At 50.0% G+C, this 23,821-nt stretch overlaps 1 protein-coding gene across 1 annotated transcript in view; it reads right to left on the bottom strand.

Annotated features, from left to right (window-relative positions):
* The window catches only part of epha2 (EPH receptor A2), a 35,623-nt gene extending 15,286 nt beyond the window's left edge, over window positions 1-20,337 (bottom strand). Inside the window, 3 exon segments of the mRNA NM_001006764.1 lie at window positions 3,455-4,121; window positions 5,840-5,907; window positions 20,071-20,337. Of these exon segments, the coding sequence (NP_001006765.1) occupies window positions 3,455-4,121; window positions 5,840-5,907; window positions 20,071-20,146 (811 nt within the window). The 5' untranslated portion in view covers window positions 20,147-20,337.
* Window positions 20,338-23,821: the final 3,484 nt, after the last annotated feature.

The raw sequence follows: 23,821 nt of genomic DNA, 5'->3' as shown, positions 1-23,821 counted from the left end.
GTGACACTAAGGCCTGGCCGGGGGTGACACTAAGCCTAGGCCGGGGGTGACACTAAGCCTAGGCCGGGGGTGACACTAAGCCTAGGCCGGGGGTACACTAAGGCTTGGCCGGGGGTGACACTAAGCCTAGGCCGGGGGTGACACTAAGGCTTGGCCGGGGGTGACACTAAGGCTTGGCCGGGGGTGACACTAAGGCTTGGCCGGGGGTGACACTAAGGCTTGGCCGGGGGTGACACTAAGGCTTGGCCGGGGGGTGACACTAAGGCTTGGCCGGGGGTGACACTAAGCCTAGGCCGGGGGTGACACTAAGCCTAGGCCGGGGGTGACACTAAGGCTTGGCCGGGGGTGACACTAAGGCTTGGCCGGGGGTGACACTAAGGCTTGGCCGGGGGTGACACTAAGGCTTGGCCGGGGGTGACCGGTTGGGCAGAGCAGAGAGATGAAGCCACAATCACTAACCAGGCACTAATGGAAGCAGAGGGCTACTGACTTACAGTGAACACAAACTGTTGCCATGAACAGAGACCCTAGCAACCAGATGCAATTTTTTTTTTCTAACAGTACAGGCTTATTTAACCCATTCACTCCTGGGGGGGCCACTTGTAACAGACTAGTGAAGCAGGGAATACAGGGTCCCTCGGGGGGTGGGGGGGCTGACGGCGCTGGCCAGAATACAGATGACAAATAACATTGGTTCCAAAATAACCAGCAAGCAGTTTCCCAGAACCCCGGGGTCAGCTCCCTGCGGGCAGTGCCAGCACGTACGGGGCACAGGGGATCCTCCCGGGGGGGGGCTCTCTTTATTTAGAGACAAGGAGGGAGGGGGGCTGCTGGGGGGGTATTTGTTTGCAGTGGGGGGGGATTAGGGATCGGAAGCCAATGACACCCCGGGCACCACCTGGCCAAGGTCAAATAACCTCATTTCATTCACCCCAGAGATGAAACGGCCTGAGATTAGGCTCCGCCTCCTTTATAAACAGGCGCCTCTCGGGGAAAGGGTCCAAACTGCACAAAAACCAGGGATGTCTAAAGGGAAAGTTCAACTGCCATTTACCGACTGTACCCTGCGTGTGGCGCTGTGTCTGCTACTGCAAGAGCTTATGGGTTGGGAGTTACAGTTGCACTAGAGCAGTAGTGCTATTTATATGTAACTATAGATTAGTTCCCCTTTAACCTCCAGCCCCCACTCACCTTATCTTTCCTATTGGGGGCATTAAATCCCTTTATAGAGCAGAAAAGCCTCTTTATCAGTCAGAATCAGGTCGTTGGGGCAGTAACAACTGCCCCCCCCCAGTGCTAAATTCCTGTGTCTTTTTACACCTCTGCTTGGGGGGGGGGGGGGGGGAGTCATTAAGGGTAAAAGCCACTCATTCCGCACATACCTCCCTCCTGCTCTCACAGGCTCAGGGTTAAGGACACCTGCGGGGCCCCTCCTGCCTCTGTCTGCCCCCCCCCCCCCCAACTCCTGCCCTGGATGGGGCATTTGACCCCCTGTTTCTATTCTGGGGGGGAATCCAGACAGGGAATCTGGATCTAATCAAACAATCATTACGGCTTCTGAAGAAGAGGGGCATAAATCTGCCGCCATGTGGGGGAGGCCAGACAAGGGCCCTTTGTTAGTGGCTTCTCCTCTCCTGAGCGCCCCCCCCTGGCACTGCCATATAAAGGTGCTTGCCCACACGGGAGTTGTAACTGCCCCGGCACACAAGCCCCAGCCGTAGGGGAGAGGGCTACTGACTGGGCACAATAAATGATACCTATGGCCATTAAAGGGGAAGCTAACCCTCACATACACATGGAAATCCCTGATGGTAGAAAGGAGAAACCAGAAACAGACTCGGGCAAGAGATGAAAGTAATCCCATAATCCTGAGTGATCAGTGACAGGGGGCACGGGGCCATTACCCCTCACTGCACACCTACCCCCCCCCCCCAGTGTTTAACTTGTAGCAGATCTGTGTCAGAATCCTGTCCCAAGGAAACCCAACACCTCAGGGATTAACCCTTACATCTACCTACAAACACCCTGGGCTAGCAGTAGCCACCCTGAGGCCCGGTCTGGCACCTTTGGGCACATATAAAACCCCCAAGCTGTGCGGTTAATTGGCAGTTCGTTAAAATGCCTGCTGCGTGGCTACATAGAATCCAGTACAGCCTGCAGCATCCATTCATCTGCAGCCCTGCCGGATCTACATCTAACCCAATATCAGTTTAAGAACTGGGGGCTTCTAATCCCGGCCTAAAGACGGTAGCCCCAAGATAGCCCAGGATTGCACTAAGCACCGCAGCCTAGTCCTTCAGCTGGCCTATTGAGTCAGGAGCAATTTAGATTTTTGCACCTCTGCCCATTTGAACAAACGATAGAAGTTAAGGGACTTGTGTCTTTTATCAACTTCATCTACCCTGTCCCTGAATTCTCTCTCGCACCCGGGACCGACCCGACCCCCCCATAACCAGCAGTTTAGTGGTTGGGAATCTGCAGTAAAACATAATTGGGCGCCCAAAGGTTCAGCTCCACGTAGAGCCCAGGGCACCTATAGCTGCGAGTTGGTTTCAGCGCACACCCTCCTGCATTCCATAGACCTGCTGTAAACTGGGAGTTGGCCCCATCGCTGGGGGGGGGGACAGGTCTGGGAACAGTGACAGTTATTGTTCTGCAGGGAGAATTACAATCCCGGGCAATGCTCGGCCATATATAATAGTGACTGTGCCCAGGGGCCAACCCTGGGGCCCCCCAGCAACAACAAGTATTGGGAAACCAAGCCCCCCCCCCTGGGGGGAGCTGAAAGGAAATCTGCCCACCGTGCAATTACAGAGCTGCCAGACAGCGCAGTCCCTGCTGACTAAGCCCCGACGCATTCCACCCCAAGTGCCACCCTATTGGCCAATGTGCTGACACGCTCCACTAGCCGCCGGCTCTGAATGGGACTAAATGTCATTGTCCACATGAATGAACCACAAGGCCAATGCCTGGGCGGGATCAGCGAGGGGGGGGGGGGGGGCGTTATGACGGCTTCTAACTCTTAGTATGATGTAGACAGTAATATTCCAATACAATTTGCAATTGGTCTTCATTTTTTATTATTTGTAGTTTTTCAGTTATTTCATTTTCAGTTCAGCAGCTATTTGGTTGCTAGAGTTTAAATTACCATAGCAACCAGGGAGAGAGACTGAAATAGGAATAGGAGAGGGGCTGAATAGAAAGATAAGGAATAAAAAGTAACAATAATAATAAAACTGGAGCCTCACAGAGCAATAGAGTTTGGCTGCCGGGGTCAGTGACCCCCATTTGAAAGCTGCAAAGAGACAGAAGAAGGGAAATAATTCAAAAACTATAAGAAATAATGAAGACCAATTGCAAAGTTGCTAGGAATAGGCCATTCTATAACAATAGTTGAATGTAGAGCCAAACCCTACTGCAATGGCTGCTGGGAAACATCCCAGGCCGGACTTACCTTGGCAGGTGTCTCCGACTTTCTCATAGCCAGGTTGGCACAGACAGTGCCCGATGGGTACCAGCCACTCCCCGTCAGTGTTGCAGTGCATTGTGGGAACCTCTCCAGTGGCCGACACGGCGTTATTCACACATTGGCCCGACACCTTTGCCAAAGACTGGGAGTCGGTACCAGCGACTGTCTCTGGGAACTGCGCCATCCCCTGCACCACCGACGGGCATTTCTTGTAGTAAATGCGCACAGAGAGCAGCGCCACGCAGGCCCCGATGTCTTGGAAGGCCAGGTAGAAGCCTTTGCGACTCAGCGGCCCCACCGAGCGCACTTCCACATTGACTTTAACGTTGCGCGACGCGAAGTCGGCCTGAACCGTGATCTCATCGGGGGCGATCGTGTCGATCTTGCGGAACTGGCGCTTCTGGAAGTTGGTCCCGTAATCGATGTCGGACTCCAGGGAGTAGAGGTTGAAGGTTTCCTTACAGGTGCCGGAGCCCCCGGGGAAGCTGTTACAGTCCCGCACCGTGAACTTCAGCTCCACAAAGATGCGCTGCGCTTCGCTCCGGTAGATCCAATTGGTGCGCAGCCAGTTGTCCTGCTCCCCCTCCTGCACGTTACACACCGAGTAGATGTAGATCATACTGCCGTTCATTACGTTCTGCAGCAGGTCCCACTGTCGCACAAAAACGCAGGTTTAATAAATATGAGAAAAATCAGCAGCAAAATGTAAAATATGCAGCCTCATTAGTACATAGGAACTGCGCCATTGTCACAATTACACCTATAGGCTCATTAGTACATAGGAACTGCGCCATTGTCACAATTACACCTATAGGCTCATTAGTACATAGGAACTGCGCCATTGTCACAATTACACCTATAGGCTCATTAGTACATAGGAACTGCGCCATTGTCACAATTACACCTATAGGCTCATTAGTACATAGGAACTGCGCCATTGTCACAATTACACCTATAGGCTCATTAGTACATAGGAACTGCGCCTTAGTCACAATTACACCTATAGGCTCATTAGTACATAGGAACTGCGCCATTGTCACAATTACACCTATAGGCTCATTAGTACATTGGAACTGCGCCAATATCACAATTACACCTATAGGCTCATTAGTACATTGGAACTGCGCCAATATCACAATTAAACCTATAGGCTCATTAGTACATAGGAACTGCGCCATTGTCACAATTACACCTATAGGCTCATTAGTACATTGGAACTGCGCCAATATCACAATTAAACCTATAGGCTCATTAGTACATAGGAACTGCGCCATTGTCACAATTACACCTATAGGCTCATTAGTACATTGGAACTGCGCCAATATCACAATTACACCTATAGGCTCATTAGTACATAGGAACTGCGCCATTGTCACAATTACACCTATAGGCTCATTAGTACATAGGAACTGCGCCATTGTCACAATTACACCTATAGGCTCATTAGTACATTGGAACTGCACCAATATCACAATTACACCTATAGGCTCATTAGTACATTGGAACTGCGCCAATATCACAATTAAACCTATAGGCTCATTAGTACATAGGAACTGCGCCATTGTCACAATTACACCTATAGGCTCATTAGTACATTGGAACTGCGCCAATATCACAATTACACCTATAGGCTCATTAGTACATAGGAACTGCGCCATTGTCACAATTACACCTATAGGCTCATTAGTACATAGGAACTGCGCCATTGTCACAATTACACCTATAGGCTCATTAGTACATAGGAACTGCGCCATTGTCACAATTACACCTATAGGCTCATTAGTACATAGGAACTGCGCCGATGTCACAATTACACCTATAGGCTCATTAGTACATAGGAACTGCGCCGATGTCACAATTACACCTATAGGCACATTAGTACATAGGAACTGCGCCATAGTCACAATTAAACCTATAGGCTCATTAGTACATAGGAACTGCGCCATTGTCACAATTACACCTATAGGCTCATTAGTACATAGGAACTGCGCCATTGTCACAATTACACCTATAGGCTCATTAGTACATAGGAACTGCGCCGATGTCACAATTACACCTATAGGCTCATTAGTACATAGGAACTGCGCCGATGTCACAATTACACCTATAGGCACATTAGTACATAGGAACTGCGCCATTGTCACAATTACACCTATAGGCTCATTAGTACATAGAAACTGCGCCGATGTCACAATTACACCTATAGGCTCATTAGTACATAGGAACTGCGCCAATATCACAATTACACCTATAGGCTCATTAGTACATAGGAACTGCGCCCATGTCACAACTGTTTCCCTTGTACAGTTAATTGTAACTAGGGAAGGCCCCCCAGGGGGGGTTGTACAAACATGGTTTCTCTGCACTTACCCCTTTGCCATATGGATGGGTGAGCCAGCCCAGTTCTCCTTGAGTCTTCTCGAAATCCAGCAGAACCACTGTGAGAGAGAGAGGGGGGGCACGTTACCATGGCATTTACTCATTAGCGGGTATACTGTCAGTACTGGTTATTTATACATGGAACATCCCAGAACAGTGCGGTGATGGCAGAAACAGTAGATAGCTTCCAGTAAGGGTCAGATGCCTCTTTGGGGCAAGTGGGAATAAATACAGCCAATGGCGGCCTATGATTGTAACTGAAAATATATATACAATATCATACATATTATATAGTGAATAAAGTGCCCCCCTATTGTAACATGTAGGGATATTATAAGCCCCCGAGGAGTTCCTTATAATATATAGTGAATAAAGTGCCCCCTATTGTAACATATAGGGATATTATAAGCCCCCGAGGAGTTCCTTATAATATATAGTGAATAAAGTGCCCCCTATTGTAACATATAGGGATATTATAAGCCCCCGAGGAGTTCCTTATAATATATAGTGAATAAAGTGCCCCCTATTGTAACATATAGGGATATTATAAGCCCCCGAGGAGTTCCTTATACTATATAGTGAATAAAGTGCCCCCTATTGTAACATATAGGGATATTATAAGCCCCCGAGGAGTTCCTTATAATATATAGTGAATAAAGTGCCCCCTATTGTAACATATAGGGATATTATAAGCCCCCGAGGAGTTCCTTATAATATATAGTGAATAAAGTGCCCCCTATTGTAACATATAGGGATATTATAAGCCCCCGAGGAGTTCCTTATAATATATAGTGAATAAAGTGCCCCCTATTGTAACATATAAGGATATTATAAGCCCCCGAGGGGTTCCTTATAATATATAGTGAATAAAGTGCCCCCTATTGTAACATATAAGGATATTATAAGCCCCCGAGGAGTTCCTTATAATATATAGTGAATAAAGTGCCCCCTATTGTAACATATAAGGATATTATAAGCCCCCGAGGAGTTCCTTATAATATATAGTGAATAAAGTGCCCCCTATTGTAACATATAGGGATATTATAAGTCCCAGAGAGGACTCTGTGGCCAGGGAAGGTGCCAGCGTTGCACTGTGTGACTAGCAGAAGATTCCTACACAAGCCCGGGCAGCTCCCGCATATTTCCATGGGCTGCAGTAGGTCAGGGAGTGGGGCAGGAATGCCGCAGCACGTGGGGCGCACGTAGGTTTCGGGGATTTAGTAGAATGATCTCATACAGGCGTGGGAGGCTTTACAGATCCAAATCATATTATATTTCATTTATATTTCATTCTGCGCACGTAGAGAATGGGAATCTCAGCGTTAGCCAAACAGCGCCCCTAGTGGCCTCATCACCATGGGAAGTGGCAGAATGGCTGCTCTCCTCCCCCGGGCAGTAGCTTCCCAGTATATCTGTTTTAATCCAAATATCATTTCTAGTTTCATTTTCCCCAAAACTGCAGATTAACTCATTCCTCCCCTTGCCCTTTGGGACAAGGCATTTAGGGAGAAGGTGTGTGTAGGTTGTAGTATAATGTAAGTGTAGCCAGTCCTTGTACCATCTCCCTGCCTCCCTGGGCAAACAGTCTGTAAGCAAATACTGATACAGCGCCGGGCACAAAGGGCATACAAACAGCATGGAATGTCCTTCCTCTGCCAACATACACGGGGTGAAGGGCATTTACTTTCCTAAAAGCTTCTCTGCATTTAAAGATATATCCATTGTAAGCAGCAGTCCTGCCCTGCTTTATGGCTGAGATTCTAGCTATCTGTATAACAGAGCATTCTGTCACAGTGGCACAGATCTTATCTGATCCCCCCATTGTAAGCAGCAGTCCTGCCCTGCTTTATGGCTGAGATTCTAGCTATCTGTATAACAGAGCATTCTGTCACAGTGGCACAGATCCTATCTGATCCCCATTGTAAGCAGCAGTCCTGCCCTGCTTTATGGCTGAGATTCTAGCTATCTGTATAACAGAGCACTCTGTCACAGTAGCACAGATCCTATCTGATCCCCCCATTGTAAGCAGCAGTCCTGCCCTGCTTTATGGCTGAGATTCTAGCTATCTGTATAACAGAGCACTCTGTCACAGTGGCACAGATCCTATCTGATCCCCCCCATTGTAAGCAGCAGTCCTGCCCTGCTTTATGGCTGAGATTCTAGCTATCTGTATAACAGAGCATTCTGTCACAGTGGCACAGATCCTATCTGATCCCCCCCCCATTGTAAGCAGCAGTCCTGCCCTGCTTTATGGCTGAGATTCTAGCTATCTGTATAACAGAGCATTCTGTCACAGTGGCACAGATCCTATCTGATCCCCCCATTGTAAGCAGCAGTCCTGCCCTGCTTTATGGCTGAGATTCTAGCTATCTGTATAACAGAGCATTCTGTCACAGTGGCACAGATCCTATCTGATCCCCCCATTGTAAGCAGCAGTCCTGCCCTGCTTTATGGCTGACATTCTAGCTATCTGTATAACAGAGCATTCTGTCACAGTGGCACAGATCCTATCTGATCCCCCCATTGTAAGCAGCAGTCCTGCCCTGCTTTATGGCTGAGATTCTAGCTATCTGTATAACAGAGCATTCTGTCACAGTGGCACAGATCCTATCTGATCCCCCCATTGTAAGCAGCAGTCCTGCCCTGCTTTATGGCTGAGATTCTAGCTATCTGTATAACAGAGCATTCTGTCACAGTGGCACAGATCCTATCTGATCCCCCCCCATTGTAAGCAGCAGTCCTGCCCTGCTTTATGGCTGAGATTCTAGCTATCTGTATAACAGAGCATTCTGTCACAGTGGCACAGATCCTATCTGATCCCCCCCCCCATTGTAAGCAGCAGTCCTGCCCTGCTTTATGGCTGAGATTCTAGCTATCTGTATAACAGAGCATTCTGTCACAGTGGCACAGATCCTATCTGATCCCCCCATTGTAAGCAGCAGTCCTGCCCTACTTTATGGCTGAGATTCTAGCTATCTGTATAACAGAGCATTCTGTCACAGTGGCACAGATCCTATCTGATCCCCCATTGTAAGCAGCAGTCCTGCCCTGCTTTATGGCTGAGATTCTAGCTATCAGTAGTTAGTAACAAGGTCAGATAAGGAAGCTTAGCAAGGCATAGGGGATTTGGATGCGTTTACACAAAAATCAAAAAGTGAAACAGAAATGTAAAAAAGGGAAATTTCAGGATGACTTAACCCTTCAAATACCAGTTTCTGGCACCCCGTAACCCCCCCAGTGTCCAATCGGCGCTGCCCAGGCCTGGAGAAGCAAGGGGTTTGGGTTGCACATTGAATTGTGAGGTTTTTGAGGCCACAGTAATTGAAATGCAATTTGGTAGGATCAGGGCAGGACTGCACAGAACAAGCCACAGATCCCACGTTGCCTGAAGGGGCAAAGTAAAAACACAGCGAACAGGTACGAACAACAAACGCGGGATTGGCGCCAATCGATTCAAGTGCAGCCTTGCGTTCCGCATAATCGGACTGTTCCCTAGGGAATAATGGGGCACTTACTGTGGGAGACGCACAGAGTTCAAAAAGTCTTTGTGGTTGCCGGGGGTCAGTGCCTGCAGCAACCAGGCCACAGATTCCTTCGCTTTTTATTCAGGCTTTCCCTGTCCATCCTCCTATCTGCCAATCAGTGTGGTTGCTAGGATTAGTGGAACTCTAGCAACCAGATAACAGTTTAAAACTTGGGGGCTGCAGTTTAATTGGGGCATCACGATGATAAAAAGGGGAAATCTTGTCTCGCAGAGCTTACACTTCATTACATGATAATGACCCCCACGCTCTAGGTACAGCGCCGAGGGACCTGCGCCAATTCCATGTTTATGACTCGGGCGCGAGGGGAAGGAAGAGGAGACCTTTGGGCCGGTGCAGGGGAAGAACCATTTATTCCAAACAGGATACTGCGCTCTGCTTCCCTGAGCCGGAATTTCCCCTTTACTGGAATCTGCACCCCCCGTCCCAGTTCATACTGCATTTTCCAGTGAAACTCAGATTCCCATTATTTATTTGTGCCTTTGTCCCTCTAACATGGAACTTCAGAAACCTCTGGTGACTCAAAATCATGAGCCCTATGGCTACTGAGCCTTTAGCGCTGCCCTATGGCTACTGATCCTGAGCCTTTAGCGCTGCCCTATGGCTACTGATACTGAGCCTTTAGCGCTGCCCTATGGCTACTGATACTGAGCCTTTAGCGTTGCCCTATGGCTACTGATACTGAGCCTTTAGCGCTGCCCTATGGCTACTGATACTGAGCCTTTAGCGCTGCCCAATGGCTACTGATACTGAGCCTTTAGCGCTGCCCTATGGCTACTGATACTGAGCCTTTAGTGCTGCCCTATGGCTACTGATACTGAGCCTTTAGCGCTGCCCTATGGCTACTGATACTGAGCCTCTAGCACTGCCCTATGGCTACTGATACTGAGCCTTTAGCGTTGCCCTATGGCTACTGATACTGAGCCTTTAGCGCTGCCCTATGGCTACTGATACTGAGCCTTTAGCGCTGCCCTATGGCTACTGATACTGAGCCTTTAGCGCTGCCCTATGGCTACTGATACTGAGCCTTTAGCGTTGCCCTATGGCTACTGATACTGAGCCTTTAGCGCTGCCCTATGGCTACTGATACTGAGCCTCTAGCACTGCCCTATGGCTACTGATACTGAGCCTTTAGCGCTGCCCTATGGCTACTGATACTGAGCCTTTAGCGTTGCCCTATGGCTACTGATACTGAGCCTTTAGCGCTGCCCTATGGCTATTGATACTGAGCCTTTAGCGTTGCCCTATGGCTACTAATACTGAGCCTTTAGCGTTGCCCTATGGCTAAGATACTGAGCCTTTAGCGTTGCCCTATGGCTACTGATACTGAGCCTTTAGCGCTGCCCTATGGCTACTGATACTGAGCCTTTAGCGCTGCCCTATGGCTACTGATACTGAGCCTTTAGCGTTGCCCTATGGCTACTGATACTGAGCCCCAGCATCCAGGGCTTATCCTCTAGCGTTGCCCTATGGCTACTGATACTGAGCCTTTAGCGTTGCCCTATGGCTACTGATACTGAGCCTCTAGCGTTGCCCTATGGCTACTGATACTGAGCCTTTAGCGTTGCCCTATGGCTACTGATACTGAGCCTTTAGCGTTGCCCTATGGCTACTGATACTGAGCCTTTAGCGCTGCCCTATGGCTACTGATACTGAGCCTTTAGCACTGACCTATGGCTACTGATACTGAGCCTCTAGCGCTGCCCTATGGCTACTGATACTGAGCCTTTAGCGCTGCCCTATGGCTACTGATACTGAGCCTTTAGCGCTGCCCTATGGCTACTGATACTGAGCCTTTAGCGCTGCCCTATGGCTACTGATACTGAGCCTTTAGCGCTTCCCTATGGCTACTGATACTGAGCCTTTAGCGCTGCCCTATGGCTACTGATACTGAGCCTTTAGCGCTGCCCTATGGCTACTGATACTGAGCCTTTAGCGCTGCCCTATGGCTACTAATACTGAGCCTTTAGCGTTGCCCTATGGCTACTGATACTGAGCCTTTAGCGCTGCCCTATGGCTATTGATACTGAGCCTTTAGCGTTGCCCTATGGCTACTAATACTGAGCCTTTAGCGTTGCCCTATGGCTAAGATACTGAGCCTTTAGCGTTGCCCTATGGCTACTGATACTGAGCCTTTAGCGCTGCCCTATGGCTACTGATACTGAGCCTTTAGCGCTGCCCTATGGCTACTGATACTGAGCCTTTAGCGTTGCCCTATGGCTACTGATACTGAGCTCCAGCATCCAGGGCTTATCCTCTAGCGTTGCCCTATGGCTACTGATACTGAGCCTTTAGCGTTGCCCTATGGCTACTGATACTGAGCCTCTAGCGTTGCCCTATGGCTACTGATACTGAGCCTTTAGCGTTGCCCTATGGCTACTGATACTGAGCCTTTAGCGTTGCCCTATGGCTACTGATACTGAGCCTTTAGCGCTGCCCTATGGCTACTGATACTGAGCCTTTAGCGCTGCCCTATGGCTACTGATACTGAGCCTTTAGCGCTGCCCTATGGCTACTGATACTGAGCCTTTAGCGCTGCCCTATGGCTACTGATACTGAGCCTTTAGCGCTGCCCTATGGCTACTGATACTGAGCCTTTAGCGCTGCCCTATGGCTACTGATACTGAGCCTTTAGCGCTGCCCTATGGCTACTGATACTGAGCCTTTAGCCCTGCCCTATGGCTACTGATACTGAGCCTTTAGCGCTGCCCTATGGCTACTGAGCCTTTAGCGCTGCCCTATGGCTACTGATACTGAGCCTTTAGCGCTGCCCTATGGCTACTGATACTGAGCCTTTAGCGCTGCCCTATGGCTACTGATACTGAGCCTTTAGCCCTGCCCTATGGCTACTGATACTGAGCCTTTAGCGTTGCCCTATGGCTACTGATACCGAGCCCCAGCACCCTCCGCAGGCCCATTCTTGCCCCACATGCTTCTCTATGGCCAATCACATTCCTCTATTTACTCAGTTTCCCCCTCTCCTACTCACAGATGCCAGACCCCCAATTTCCCAGACCAATCGCATTGCCCCCCTATATATACACGAGTGCTGCAGGGTTCCGCCCCGCTGTGCATGCTGGGTAAGTGACTAGTCATGGGCAGATTAGAGAATGCGGTGAGAGGAATGTCGCTGGGCTGCACTACAATCCCCTGATTCACCAAAGCGCCGGTAATTACAGGTACGGCGGGTAAATGTCGGAACATGTACAAAGGAGGGAGCGGTGCCAAGTCCAACTACCTGCAATAAAGGAGTGTTTGGGGCATTACATCACTGACATTAGAGAGGATATTACACGGAATCCCAAGCCAACACCCCGCAGCCCAGCATTATAGTTCAACACCAGCAATTTAAAGGGGAAGTAAAGCCCCAAATGAGTGTTTAGTCTATAATAGCCCAAGGCATAGGGTCGCAGTTATATAAAGAAGAAATCGACCAACTGCAGGAGGATCCTATTGCCGACAACTCCCAGCAGCATCTGTTCCCCGGCGCTGGGAGTTGCGCTTCAGCGAGTACAAAGGGGCGTTAATGCCGACCCATCAGCCCTTTCATTAGAATGATAAAAGGCCACAATCACCCCCGGTTATGACTCGGTACCATCCAGGGGAGGGGCTCAGATCCATGTGAAAGATCCCATCAAAGGCCGACAAGTCCCATAAACAACACTTCCCCGGAGGTGACGAGACCATGTGCCCGGGACTCTAACACCCTTTTATTGTGCGGAAGGAACATCAGGGGCTGTGAATCTGCCTCATTAGTGAGTCAATGGGGTGAGAAATGCCCACAATCAGGTGATACTAATGCATCCTGCGTCCAACCCCCACCCTTGTCTTACATATCAAAGGGGAAGTAAACCCTAACATTCATTTACTATGTGAGTAATAATCCAAGTAGAAAGAATCCTCAGTGACTGCCGATATCCTTATCATTTACAGTAGGGGGTACATTATCCCTTATAATACATGAGTGATACTCAGAGTTCCCTGTATAACTCAGCCTGCAGCCTTGTGCCTTTATATGGGGGGCACAGAACCCCTCAGTGACTGCTAATATCCTTATCATTTACAGTAGGGGGTACAGTATCCCTTATAATACATGAGTGATACTCAGAGTTCCCTGTATAACTGAGCCTGCAGCCTTGTGCCTTTATATGGGGGGCACAGAACCCCTCAGTGACTGCTAATATCCTTATCATTTACAGTAGGGGGTACATTATCCCTTATAATACATGAGTGATACTCAGAGTTCCCTGTATAACTCAGCCTGCAGCCTTGTGCCTTTATATGGGGGGCACAGAACCCCTCAGTGACTGCTAATATCCTTATCATTTACAGTAGGGGGTACATTATCCCTTATAATACATGAGTGATACTCAGAGTTCCCTGTATAACTCAGCCTGCAGCCTTGTGCCTTTATATGGGGGGCACAGAACCCCTCAGTGACTGCTAATATCCTTATCATTTACAGTAGGGGGTACATTATCCCTTTCGCATGCAGTTTGGCAGCACATCTTGCCTCTAGGGTTTCTGCCCATAGCAACAACACCTGACATGTCTGGGCTGAGTCCGTATCAGTGTATCTATGGGACGGGGAAGAGAATGTGTAGGGGATGAGCACAGGAGATGCCTGACTGACTCTTGGCCGCTTTCCCTTTCCTTGTAGAAAGCGCTTGTATTACAACATCTCTCTTGTGGCCCCAGACAAGGGCAGAAGGATCTGCCAAAAATCTGCTTTCCCTGTAAGCGAGACAGTCTCCCTTACCCAATGTTACGCAACCCCCCCCCCCCCCCAGAACCTGATACCGAGTTACCTCTCTCTCTCTATTTTAAAGGGGATGTTCACCTTTGAGTTAACTCTTAATATGATGTAGAGAGTGATATTCTGAGACAGTTTGCAATTGGTCTTCATTTTTTATTATTTGTAGTTTTTTAGTTATTTCATTCTCAGTTCACCACTTTGGAGCTTCAACAGGTATTTGGTTGCTAGGGTCCAAATTACCTTAGCAACCAGGGAGTGGTTTGGATGAGAGACAGGAATATGAATAGGGGAGGGGCTGAATAGAAAGATAAGGGATAAAAAGTAACAATAACAATAAAACTGGAGCCTCACAGAGCAATAGGGTTTGGCTGCCGGGGTCAGTGACCCCCATTTGAAAGCTGCAAAGAGTCAGAAGAAGGCAAATAATGTAATAACTATAACAAATAATGAAGACCAATTGAAAAGTTGCTTAGAATAGGCCATTGTATAACGTACTAACAGCTTAAAGGTAAACCCACCTATTTAACTAAATATTTCAAAGAGGAGAAAGGTTTTCTCTTTAACATATAGGGTATAATTAACCCCGAAGAACCCACACAGAGGAGACACCCCGCTCTACTAGGGGAACCCAGCTAGTACCCCAGGACAGATCCCCCGCTCTACTAGGGGAACCCAGCTAGTACCCCGGAACAGATACCCCGCTCTACTAGGGGAACCCACCTAGTACCCCGGAACAGATACCCCGCTCTACTAGGGGAACCCAGCTAGTACCCCAGAACAGATCCCCCGCTCTACTAGGGGAACCCACCTAGTACCCCAGAACAGATACCCCGCTCTACTAGGGGAACCCACCTAGTACCCCAGAACAGATCCCCCGCTCTACTAGGGGAACCCACCTAGTACCCCAGAACAGATACCCCGCTCTACTAGGGGAACCCACCTAGTACCCCAGAACAGATACCCAGCTCTACTAGGGGAACCCACCTAGTACCCCAGAACAGATACCCAGCTCTACTAGGGGAACCCAGCTAGTACCCCAGAACAGATCCCCCGCTCTACTAGGGGAACCCAGCTAGTACCCCGGAACAGATACCCCACTCTACTAGGGGAACCCAGCTAGTACCCCGGAACAGATCCCCCGCTCTACTAGGGGAACCCAGCTAGTACCCCAGGACAGATCCCCTGCTCTACTAGGGGAACCCACCTAGTACCCCGGAACAGATCCCCCGCTCTACTAGGGGAACCCACCTAGTACCCCAGGACAGATCCCCTGCTCTACTAGGGGAACCCACCTAGTACCCCGGAACAGATCCCCCGCTCTACTAGGGGAACCCAGCTAGTACCCCAGGACAGATCCCCCGCTCTACTAGGGGAACCCACCTAGTACCCCGGAACAGATCCCCCGCTCTACTAGGGGTTTCCTACAGCTCCTGGGTTCCCCTGGGCCGGCAGCCTGACTTCAATGGCCAATAAAAGTGCTTTACGATGGAGGGCAATAACATTCCAGAGTTAGTAGCTGCTCATTAAGGTGTTAGAGCCGTTTGCCCAGATGATGATCTAACAGGTAAGTACATAGCAATGCAGCCCTAGCAACCGGCCCTAGCGACCGGCCCTACGTCACTCAATGAATATCCGAATTCCTGAGCTTGAATCAAGCACCGGCCCAACCCCTCCCTCACTTCATTCTTACTGCCCCCCCCCCCCTCTGTGTGACACCCTGCACCCTACATCATGGGCAGATTTCTACCTTTATCCCATTCCTTCAAGTTAACCCTTTCCCAGTCGTGAGGTTTAAACTGAACCAATCACCCGGGACTTTCCAGCAAGTGAGATTTATTGGACCATACGGTCACATGGAGCCGGATTTATGTGGTTACTCAGCGCCATATCCCGGGCTGATTGGTTATATGGAACCTGAGCAACATTAATACTGATATAAACACGGGGAATAGCTGTGGTATAATCCAGGGGATGTTGCAACTGACTTTAATAATATTATGTAACTATTGTGGCATTTTCTTAACTATCAGTATAATCATCCCAGCAGTATTTATAGTGATATTAAATGTATCAGTGACTGTCCTTTATCCTTATCATTTACAGTAGGGGGTACATTATCCCTTATAATACATGAGTGATACTCAGAGTTCCCTGTATAACTCAGCCTGCAGCCTTGTGCCTTTATATGGGGGGCACAGAACCCCTCAGTGACTGCTAATATCCTTATCATTTACAGTAGGGGGTACATTATCCCTTATAATACATGAGTGATACTCAGAGTTCCCTGTATAACTCAGCCTGCAGCCTTGTGCCTTTATATGGGGGGCACAGAACCCCTCAGTGACTGCTAATATCCTTATCATTTACAGTAGGGGGTACATTATCCCTTATAATACATGAGTGATACTCAGAGTTCCCTGTATAACTCAGCCTGCAGCCTTGTGCCTTTATATGGGGGGCACAGAACCCCTCAGTGACTGCTAATATCCTTATCATTTACAGTAGGGGGTACATTATCCCTTATAATACATGAGTGATACTCAGAGTTCCCTGTATAACTCAGCCTGCAGCCTTGTGCCTTTATATGGGGGGCACAGAACCCCTCAGTGACTGCTAATATCCTTATCACTTACAGTAGGGGGTACATTATCCCTTATAATACATGAGTGATACTCAGAGTTCCCTGTATAACTCAGCCTGCAGCCTTGTGCCTTTATATGGGGGGCACAGAACCCCTCAGTGACTGCTAATATCCTTATCATTTACAGTAGGGGGTACATTATCCCTTATAATACATGAGTGACCCTACAATGAATAACTGAGGGACAATTTGCAATTAAAGGCAAAGTATACCCCATATTTACAGTCAGTAAAGCAATAACATTCCAGAAGGCAAGTGATGCCGAAAACAAGCAGAATTCTCCCTTTATTTAACAAACAATGAAAGGAAAAGAAACATGACAAAGACAGGGGAGGACACTTGTTCTACTCGCTAAGAAAATACACACGGGGTTTGTATTGTGCCACCAGCATGAACTGCCCCGGCACTGTCACAATGGCCCCCACTTACCCCCACTCATTATGGGATGCCGGCTGAGTGTGACTCCTGCCTGCGGTTCAGCGACATTGGACTTTGGAAAGTAATAACCGGCACCGAGAGCAGAAACAATAAATCTCTGGGTTGTTTTAGTTCAACAAGAGCCGAAAAGGAAAGGCTTTGAGAGTTCCTTCTGGGCAACCAATGGTTAAATAATAGGGGTTTTGGGAATTTTTGCATCAGAAAGAGTTTTTACCCCCCCCCCCCCCCCCCAGTTATACTCTATATGGCAACCTAAAGGGGAAGTTCACCTTCAAGTTAAATTTTAGCATGTTATAGAATGGCCATTCAAACCACTGCCTGGTTGCTGGGGTAATTGGGACCCTAGCAACCAAAGAGCTGCTGACCAAAATAGCTAAATAATTCAAAAAACACAAAAAATGAAGACCAATTGCAAAGTGGCTCGGAATATCACTCTCTATATCAAGTTAAATTGTTATTAAAACGATGCCCCTGCCCCCAGGGAGCACATTCAGGCTTCTGCCCCAGGGGTAAATGCGCTATTTTTATACCCCGCATATTTTAACACTCAGATTTAAATATACCTGGCACTTTATTTCCATTAATCAGAGCCAGGCGTGTGATCTCACACTGACAACACTGCTCCCTAATTAAACAATTAACCATTTGTGTCGCAATCAGCCTAATGACTCAGGCACGACTCCTTAGCGCAGCCGGGATGTGGGAAGGAAGGAAACAATTTGCCCCGCTACAGCGGAGAGCTAAGGCTGCTGGGAGTTGTAGTCCAACAACAGGGTCACAGGCCGCATACAACTCTTTTACCCGTATAATCGCACGGAACTACTTACAAAAGCGGCGCAAAAACGCCGCTATAGAGGGAAATGGGGCTACATACAGGAGTGCAGATCGGCCGACTATGAGGGGTTAAACCAGGAAGTAATAAACCCTTTCACTGCCAAATCTCAGAGTGAGGAATTTGGAAGGAATCCACGTAACCCAACCGACCGGTTTCCAATCAAATTGCCCAAAGCGATCCGTATCCTGGGCACACAGTGCGCCGGGGGTGTAAGCCCCCCAAATTATAGACTCCCCCGACATGCAGGCAGGTGTACCCCCCAAATTATAAACTCCCCGGACATGCAGGCAGGTGTAACCCCCAATTTATAGACTACCCCGACATGCCGACAGGTGTAACCCCAAAATTATAGACTCTCCGAACATGCAGGCAGGTGTAGCCCCCAAATTATACACTCCCCCGACATGTAGGCAGGTGTAACCCCCAAATTATACACTCCCCCGACATGCAGGCAGGTGTACCCCCCAAATTATAAACTCCCCCGACATGCAGGCAGGTGTAACCCCCAAATTATAAACTCCCCCGACATGCAGGCAGGTGTAACCCCCAAATTACAAACTCCCCCTGACATGCGGGCAGGTGTAACCCCCAAATTACAAACTCCCCCTGACATGCGGGCAGGTGTAACCAAGCTAGATACAGACACCCCAACATCCCAGCTGGCACCCCTTAAACCTCTGCCAGACACGTTTTAAAGAGAATTCTCACAATTCCAACAAAAGTGCATAAAACTCCCAACTGTCAGTTCCCAGCCGGGGGGCACAGAGAGACGAGCTGCCCACCCAGGTGAGCGACTTTACACTGTATATACTGGCAGAACCGGCCCATTGTCCCCTGACTGATACTTTGTATTTATGGGCAGAACTGACCCATTGTCCCCTGACTGTTACTGTATCTACGGGCAGAACCGGCCCAGTGCCCACTGACCGATACATTGTATCAGAACCCCATGTTCCCGGCAGATTCTGTTCCTCCCGGTACCAACTCCCATGCCCGGATGCCACCTTATCCCCTGTACCGGCATCTGGCTGCCCCTCTCCTGTCCCGAACATTCCTGACTCTACCACACTTTCTACCCATTCGTTATCAACTTTCTCTTAGCCCTGGTGCCAACTCTCCCTACCCCCGGTGCCACCTCTCCTTACCCCCGGGTCCCACCTCTCCTTACCCCCGGTGCCAACTCTCCCTACCCCCGGTGCCACCTCTCCTTACCCCCGGTGCCACCTCTCCTTACCCCCGGGTCCCACCTCTCCTTACCCCCGGTGCCAACTCTCCTTACCCCCGGTGCCACCTCTCCTTACCCCCGGGTCGCACCTCTCCTTACCCCCGGTGCCACCTCGCCTTACCCCCGGTGCCACCTCTCCTTACCCCCGGTGCCACCTCTCCTTACCCCCGGTACCAACTCTCCTTACCCCCGGTACCAACTCTCCTTACTCCCGGTCTCCTTACCCCCGGTGCCACCTCTCCTTACCCCCGGTGCCACCTCTCCTTACCCCCGGTGCCACCTCTCCTTACCCCCGGTACCAACTCTCCTTACCCCCGGTACCAACTCTCCTTACCCCCGGTACCAGGTCTCCTTACCCCCGGTACCAACTCTCCTTACCCCCGGTACCAACTCTCCTTACCCCCGGTACCAACTCTCCTTACCCCCGGTGCCACCTCTCCTTACCCCCGGTGCCACCTCTCCTTACCCCCGGGTCCCACCTCTCCTTACCCCCGGTGCCACCTCTCCTTACCCCTGGTGCCACTGCCCTGACACGGTGCCAACTCCCCTCACCACAGACATAACCCCCTGGGCCGGTGGATGATCAACTTTCCTGTACCCTTGGTACCCCGGCCATTCCCTCTGTGCCACATTTCTGCCCCTGGCACCCACCCCCTTACGCCTGGCACAGCCCCTCTCTCAGTGGCACAGCTCTTCCTACCCTGGCACCCCCCCTGCTTGGCACCCCACTGTAGCCAACGTGTCACCGACCCCCCCATCCCGACCCCCGGCACATGGGTACTTACCCTCCTTGGTCTGTAGGGCAATAAACACATTGCTGAGCAGCAGGGTAAGTACGGGCACAATCCGCTCCGGTCTCATGTTAATTCCGATCGGTTCCCTCCTGGGTCGGTGTGTCGGGATCCAGTCCGGGAATATCTCCTGCAGTTACTCGGTAAAGTCGCTCCTGTTTGCCCTGGGTCAGTACCGACTGTCTGTCTCTACATTCCTTTGCTCAGTGCCCGACAGTCGCAGCAAGACGCCAGTATCAGGTCAGCACTGAGTCGTGTGCGCTGCCCAACTGGCGGCTTCTGTGCGGCACTTGGTTCCCAGAGTGAGCGGCCCAGGCTCCGCCCCCACACCCCATTCAAGCTCAACTCTCAGCTCCGCCCCTTAAAGGCGCAGTGTACCTGATCCGGTGGGGAGGAGGGGAGCTGTGGGGTTTCCTTGTTCCTTTGATGCCACAGAGTTATTTTGGGAGCCCTTTGATCGTTTCTCTGCCTTCCTGAGCGCCTTCCTCTCACCCTGAGTGCACTTCAGCTCAAACAGACCCTTCTTACCCCCCATATGGGGGGGGGGGGGCATTAATACCACCTGGCGGGGCTACTGTCTCTTTTAATCAGGTGGTGTCACATTTGTCTGCATCTATTACTGCCTGTCCCAAAGGCTTACACTCTACCAGCTTAGCGACTGTAGCCCCGGAAAAATCTCATGGTTTTCCTGACAATCTTAGATTGTAAGCTCTTTGGGACAGGAGAATCTATCCTGTTGTATATTTACACACTTAATCTTGAATTTTATTGTATTGTTTATACTCTGTGTATTGTCCGAATGTGCTGTGTATAGAAAATTATCCTTTATTGTCCCCCAATAATTATACCTTAATCAGTGTTGCTAAGCAAAACACTACCCTTAGTAACTTTAAGAGCTACTATAGGGGCCTCTGTGCTACTATCCCACTGCTACTATAGGGGCCTCTGTGCTACTATCCCACTGCTACTATAGGGGCCTCTGTGCTACTATCCCACTGCTACTATAGGGGCCTCTGTGCTACTATCCCACTGCTACTATAGGGGCCTCTGTGCTATTATCCCGCTGCTACTATAGGGGCCCCTGTGCTATTATCCCGCTGCTACTATAGGGGCCCCTGTGCTATTATCCCGCTGCTACTATAGGGGCCTCTGTGCTACTATCCCGCTGCTACTATAGGGGCCCTTGTGCTACTATCCCACTGCTACTATAGGGGCCTCTGTGCTATTATCCCACTGCTACTATAGGGGCCCCTGTGCTATTATCCCACTGCTACTATAGGGGCCCCTGTGCTATTATCCTGCTGCTACTATAGGGGCCCCTGTGCTATTATCCCGCTGCTACTATAGGGGCCCCTGTGCTACTATCCCGCTGCTACTATAGGGGCCCCTGTGCTATTATCCCGCTGCTACTATAGGGGCTGCTGTGCTACTATCCCACTGCTACTATAGGGGCCTCTGTGCTATTATCCCACTGCTACTATAGGGGCCCCTGTGCTATTATCCCGCTGTTACTATAGGGGCCTCTGTGCTACTATCCCGCTGCTACTATAGGGGCCCCTGTGCTATTATCCCGCTGCTACTATAGGGGCCTCTGTGCTACTATCCCGCTGCTACTATAGGGGCCCCTGTGCTATTATCCTGCTGCTACTATAGGGGCCCCTGTGCTATTATCCCGCTGCTACTATAGGGGCCCCTGTGCTATTATCCCGCTGCTACTATAGGGGCCCCTGTGCTATTATCCCGCTGCTACTATAGGGGCCCCTGTGCTATTATCCCGCTGCTACTATAGGGGCCCCTGTGCTACTATCCCACTGCTACTATAGGGGCCCCTGTGCTATTATCCCACTGCTACTATAGGTGCTGCTGTGCTACTATCCCACTGCTACTATAGGGGCCCTTGTGCTACTATCCCACTGCTACTATAGGGGCCGCTGTGCTATTATCCCACTGCTACTATAGGGGCTGCTGTGCTATTATCCCACTGCTACTATAGGGGCTGCTGTGCTATTATCCCACTGCTACTATAGGGGCTGCTGTGCTATTATCCCACTGCTACTATAGGGGCCCTTGTGCTACTATCCCACTGCTACTATAGGGGCTGCTGTGCTATTATCCCACTGCTACTATAGGGGCCCTTGTGCTACTATCCCACTGCTACTATAGGGGCTGCTGTGCTATTATCCCACTGCTACTATAGGGGCCCCTGTGCTATTATCCCACTGCTACTATAGGGGCCCCTGTGCTACTATCCCACTGCTACTATAGGGGCCCCTGTGCTATTATCCCACTGCTACTATAGGTGCTGCTGTGCTACTATCCCACTGCTACTATAGGGGCCCCTGTGCTATTATCCCACTGCTACTATAGGGGCCCTTGTGCTACTATCCCACTGCTACTATAGGGGCCGCTGTGCTATTATCCCACTGCTACTATAGGGGCCCTTGTGCTACTATCCCACTGCTACTATAGGTGCTGCTGTGCTACTATCCCACTGCTACTATAGGGGCCCTTGTGCTATTATCCCACTGCTACTATAGGGGCCTGTGCTACTATCCCACTGCTACTATAGGGGCCGCTGTGCTATTATCCCACTGCTACTATAGGGGCCCTTGTGCTACTATCCCACTGCTACTATAGGGGCCGCTGTGCTATTTTCCCACTGCTACTATAGGGGCTGCTGTGCTACTATCCCACTGCTACTATAGGGGCTCTTGTGCTATTATCCCACTGCTACTATAGGGGCTGCTGTGCTACTATCCCACTGCTACTATAGGGGCTCTTGTGCTATTATCCCACTGCTACTATAGGGGCCCCTGTGCTATTATCCCACTGCTACTATAGGGGCCCTTGTGCTACTATCCCTGCTACTATAGGGGCCCCTGTGCTATTATCCCGCTGCTACTATAGGGGGTGCTACTACTGCTGCCTGCTACTATCTGCTGCTACTATAGGGCCTCTTGTGCTATTATCCCACTGCTACTATAGGGGCCCCTGTGCTATTATCCCACTGCTACTATAGGGCCCTGTGCTATATCCAACTGCTACTAAGGGGCCCCTGTGCTATTATCCCCACTGCTACTATAGGGGCCCCTGTGCTATATCCCACTGCTACTATAGGGGCCCTGTGCTATTATCCCACTGCTACTATAGGGGCCCCTGTGCTACTATCCACTGCTACTATAGGGGGCCCTTGTGCTACTACCCACTGCTACTTATAGGGGCCCGCTGTGCTACTTATCCCACTGCTACTATAGGGGCTGCTGTGCTATTATTCCACTGCTACTATAGGGGCTGCTGTGCTATTATCCCACTGCTACTATAGGGGCCCTGCTGTGCTATATCCCACTGCTACTATAGGGCGCTGTGCTATTATCCCACTGCTACTATAGGGGCTGCTGTGCTATTATCCCCACTGCTACTATAGGGGCCTTGTGCTACTATCCCACTGCTACTATAGGGGCTGCTGTGCTATTATCCCACTGCTACTATAGGGGCTGTGCTATTATCCCACTGCTACTATAGGGGCCCTGTGCTACTATCCACTGCTACTATACTATCCCACTGCTACTATAGGTGCTGCTGTGCTACTATCCCTGCCTATACTGCTACTATAGTGCTATTATCCCACTGCTACTATAGGGGCTGCTGTGCTACTATCCCACTGCTACTATAGGGGCTCTTGTGCTATTATCCCACTGCTACTATAGGTGCTGCTGTGCTACTATCCCACTGCTACTATAGGGGC

The sequence above is a fragment of the Xenopus tropicalis genome, chromosome 7, assembly GCF_000004195.4.
Source record: "Xenopus tropicalis strain Nigerian chromosome 7, UCB_Xtro_10.0, whole genome shotgun sequence".
Taxonomy (NCBI): domain Eukaryota; kingdom Metazoa; phylum Chordata; class Amphibia; order Anura; family Pipidae; genus Xenopus; species Xenopus tropicalis.
The sequence above is the reverse complement of the archived record's forward strand: the minus strand, read 5'-3'. Positions and strand labels throughout refer to the sequence as shown.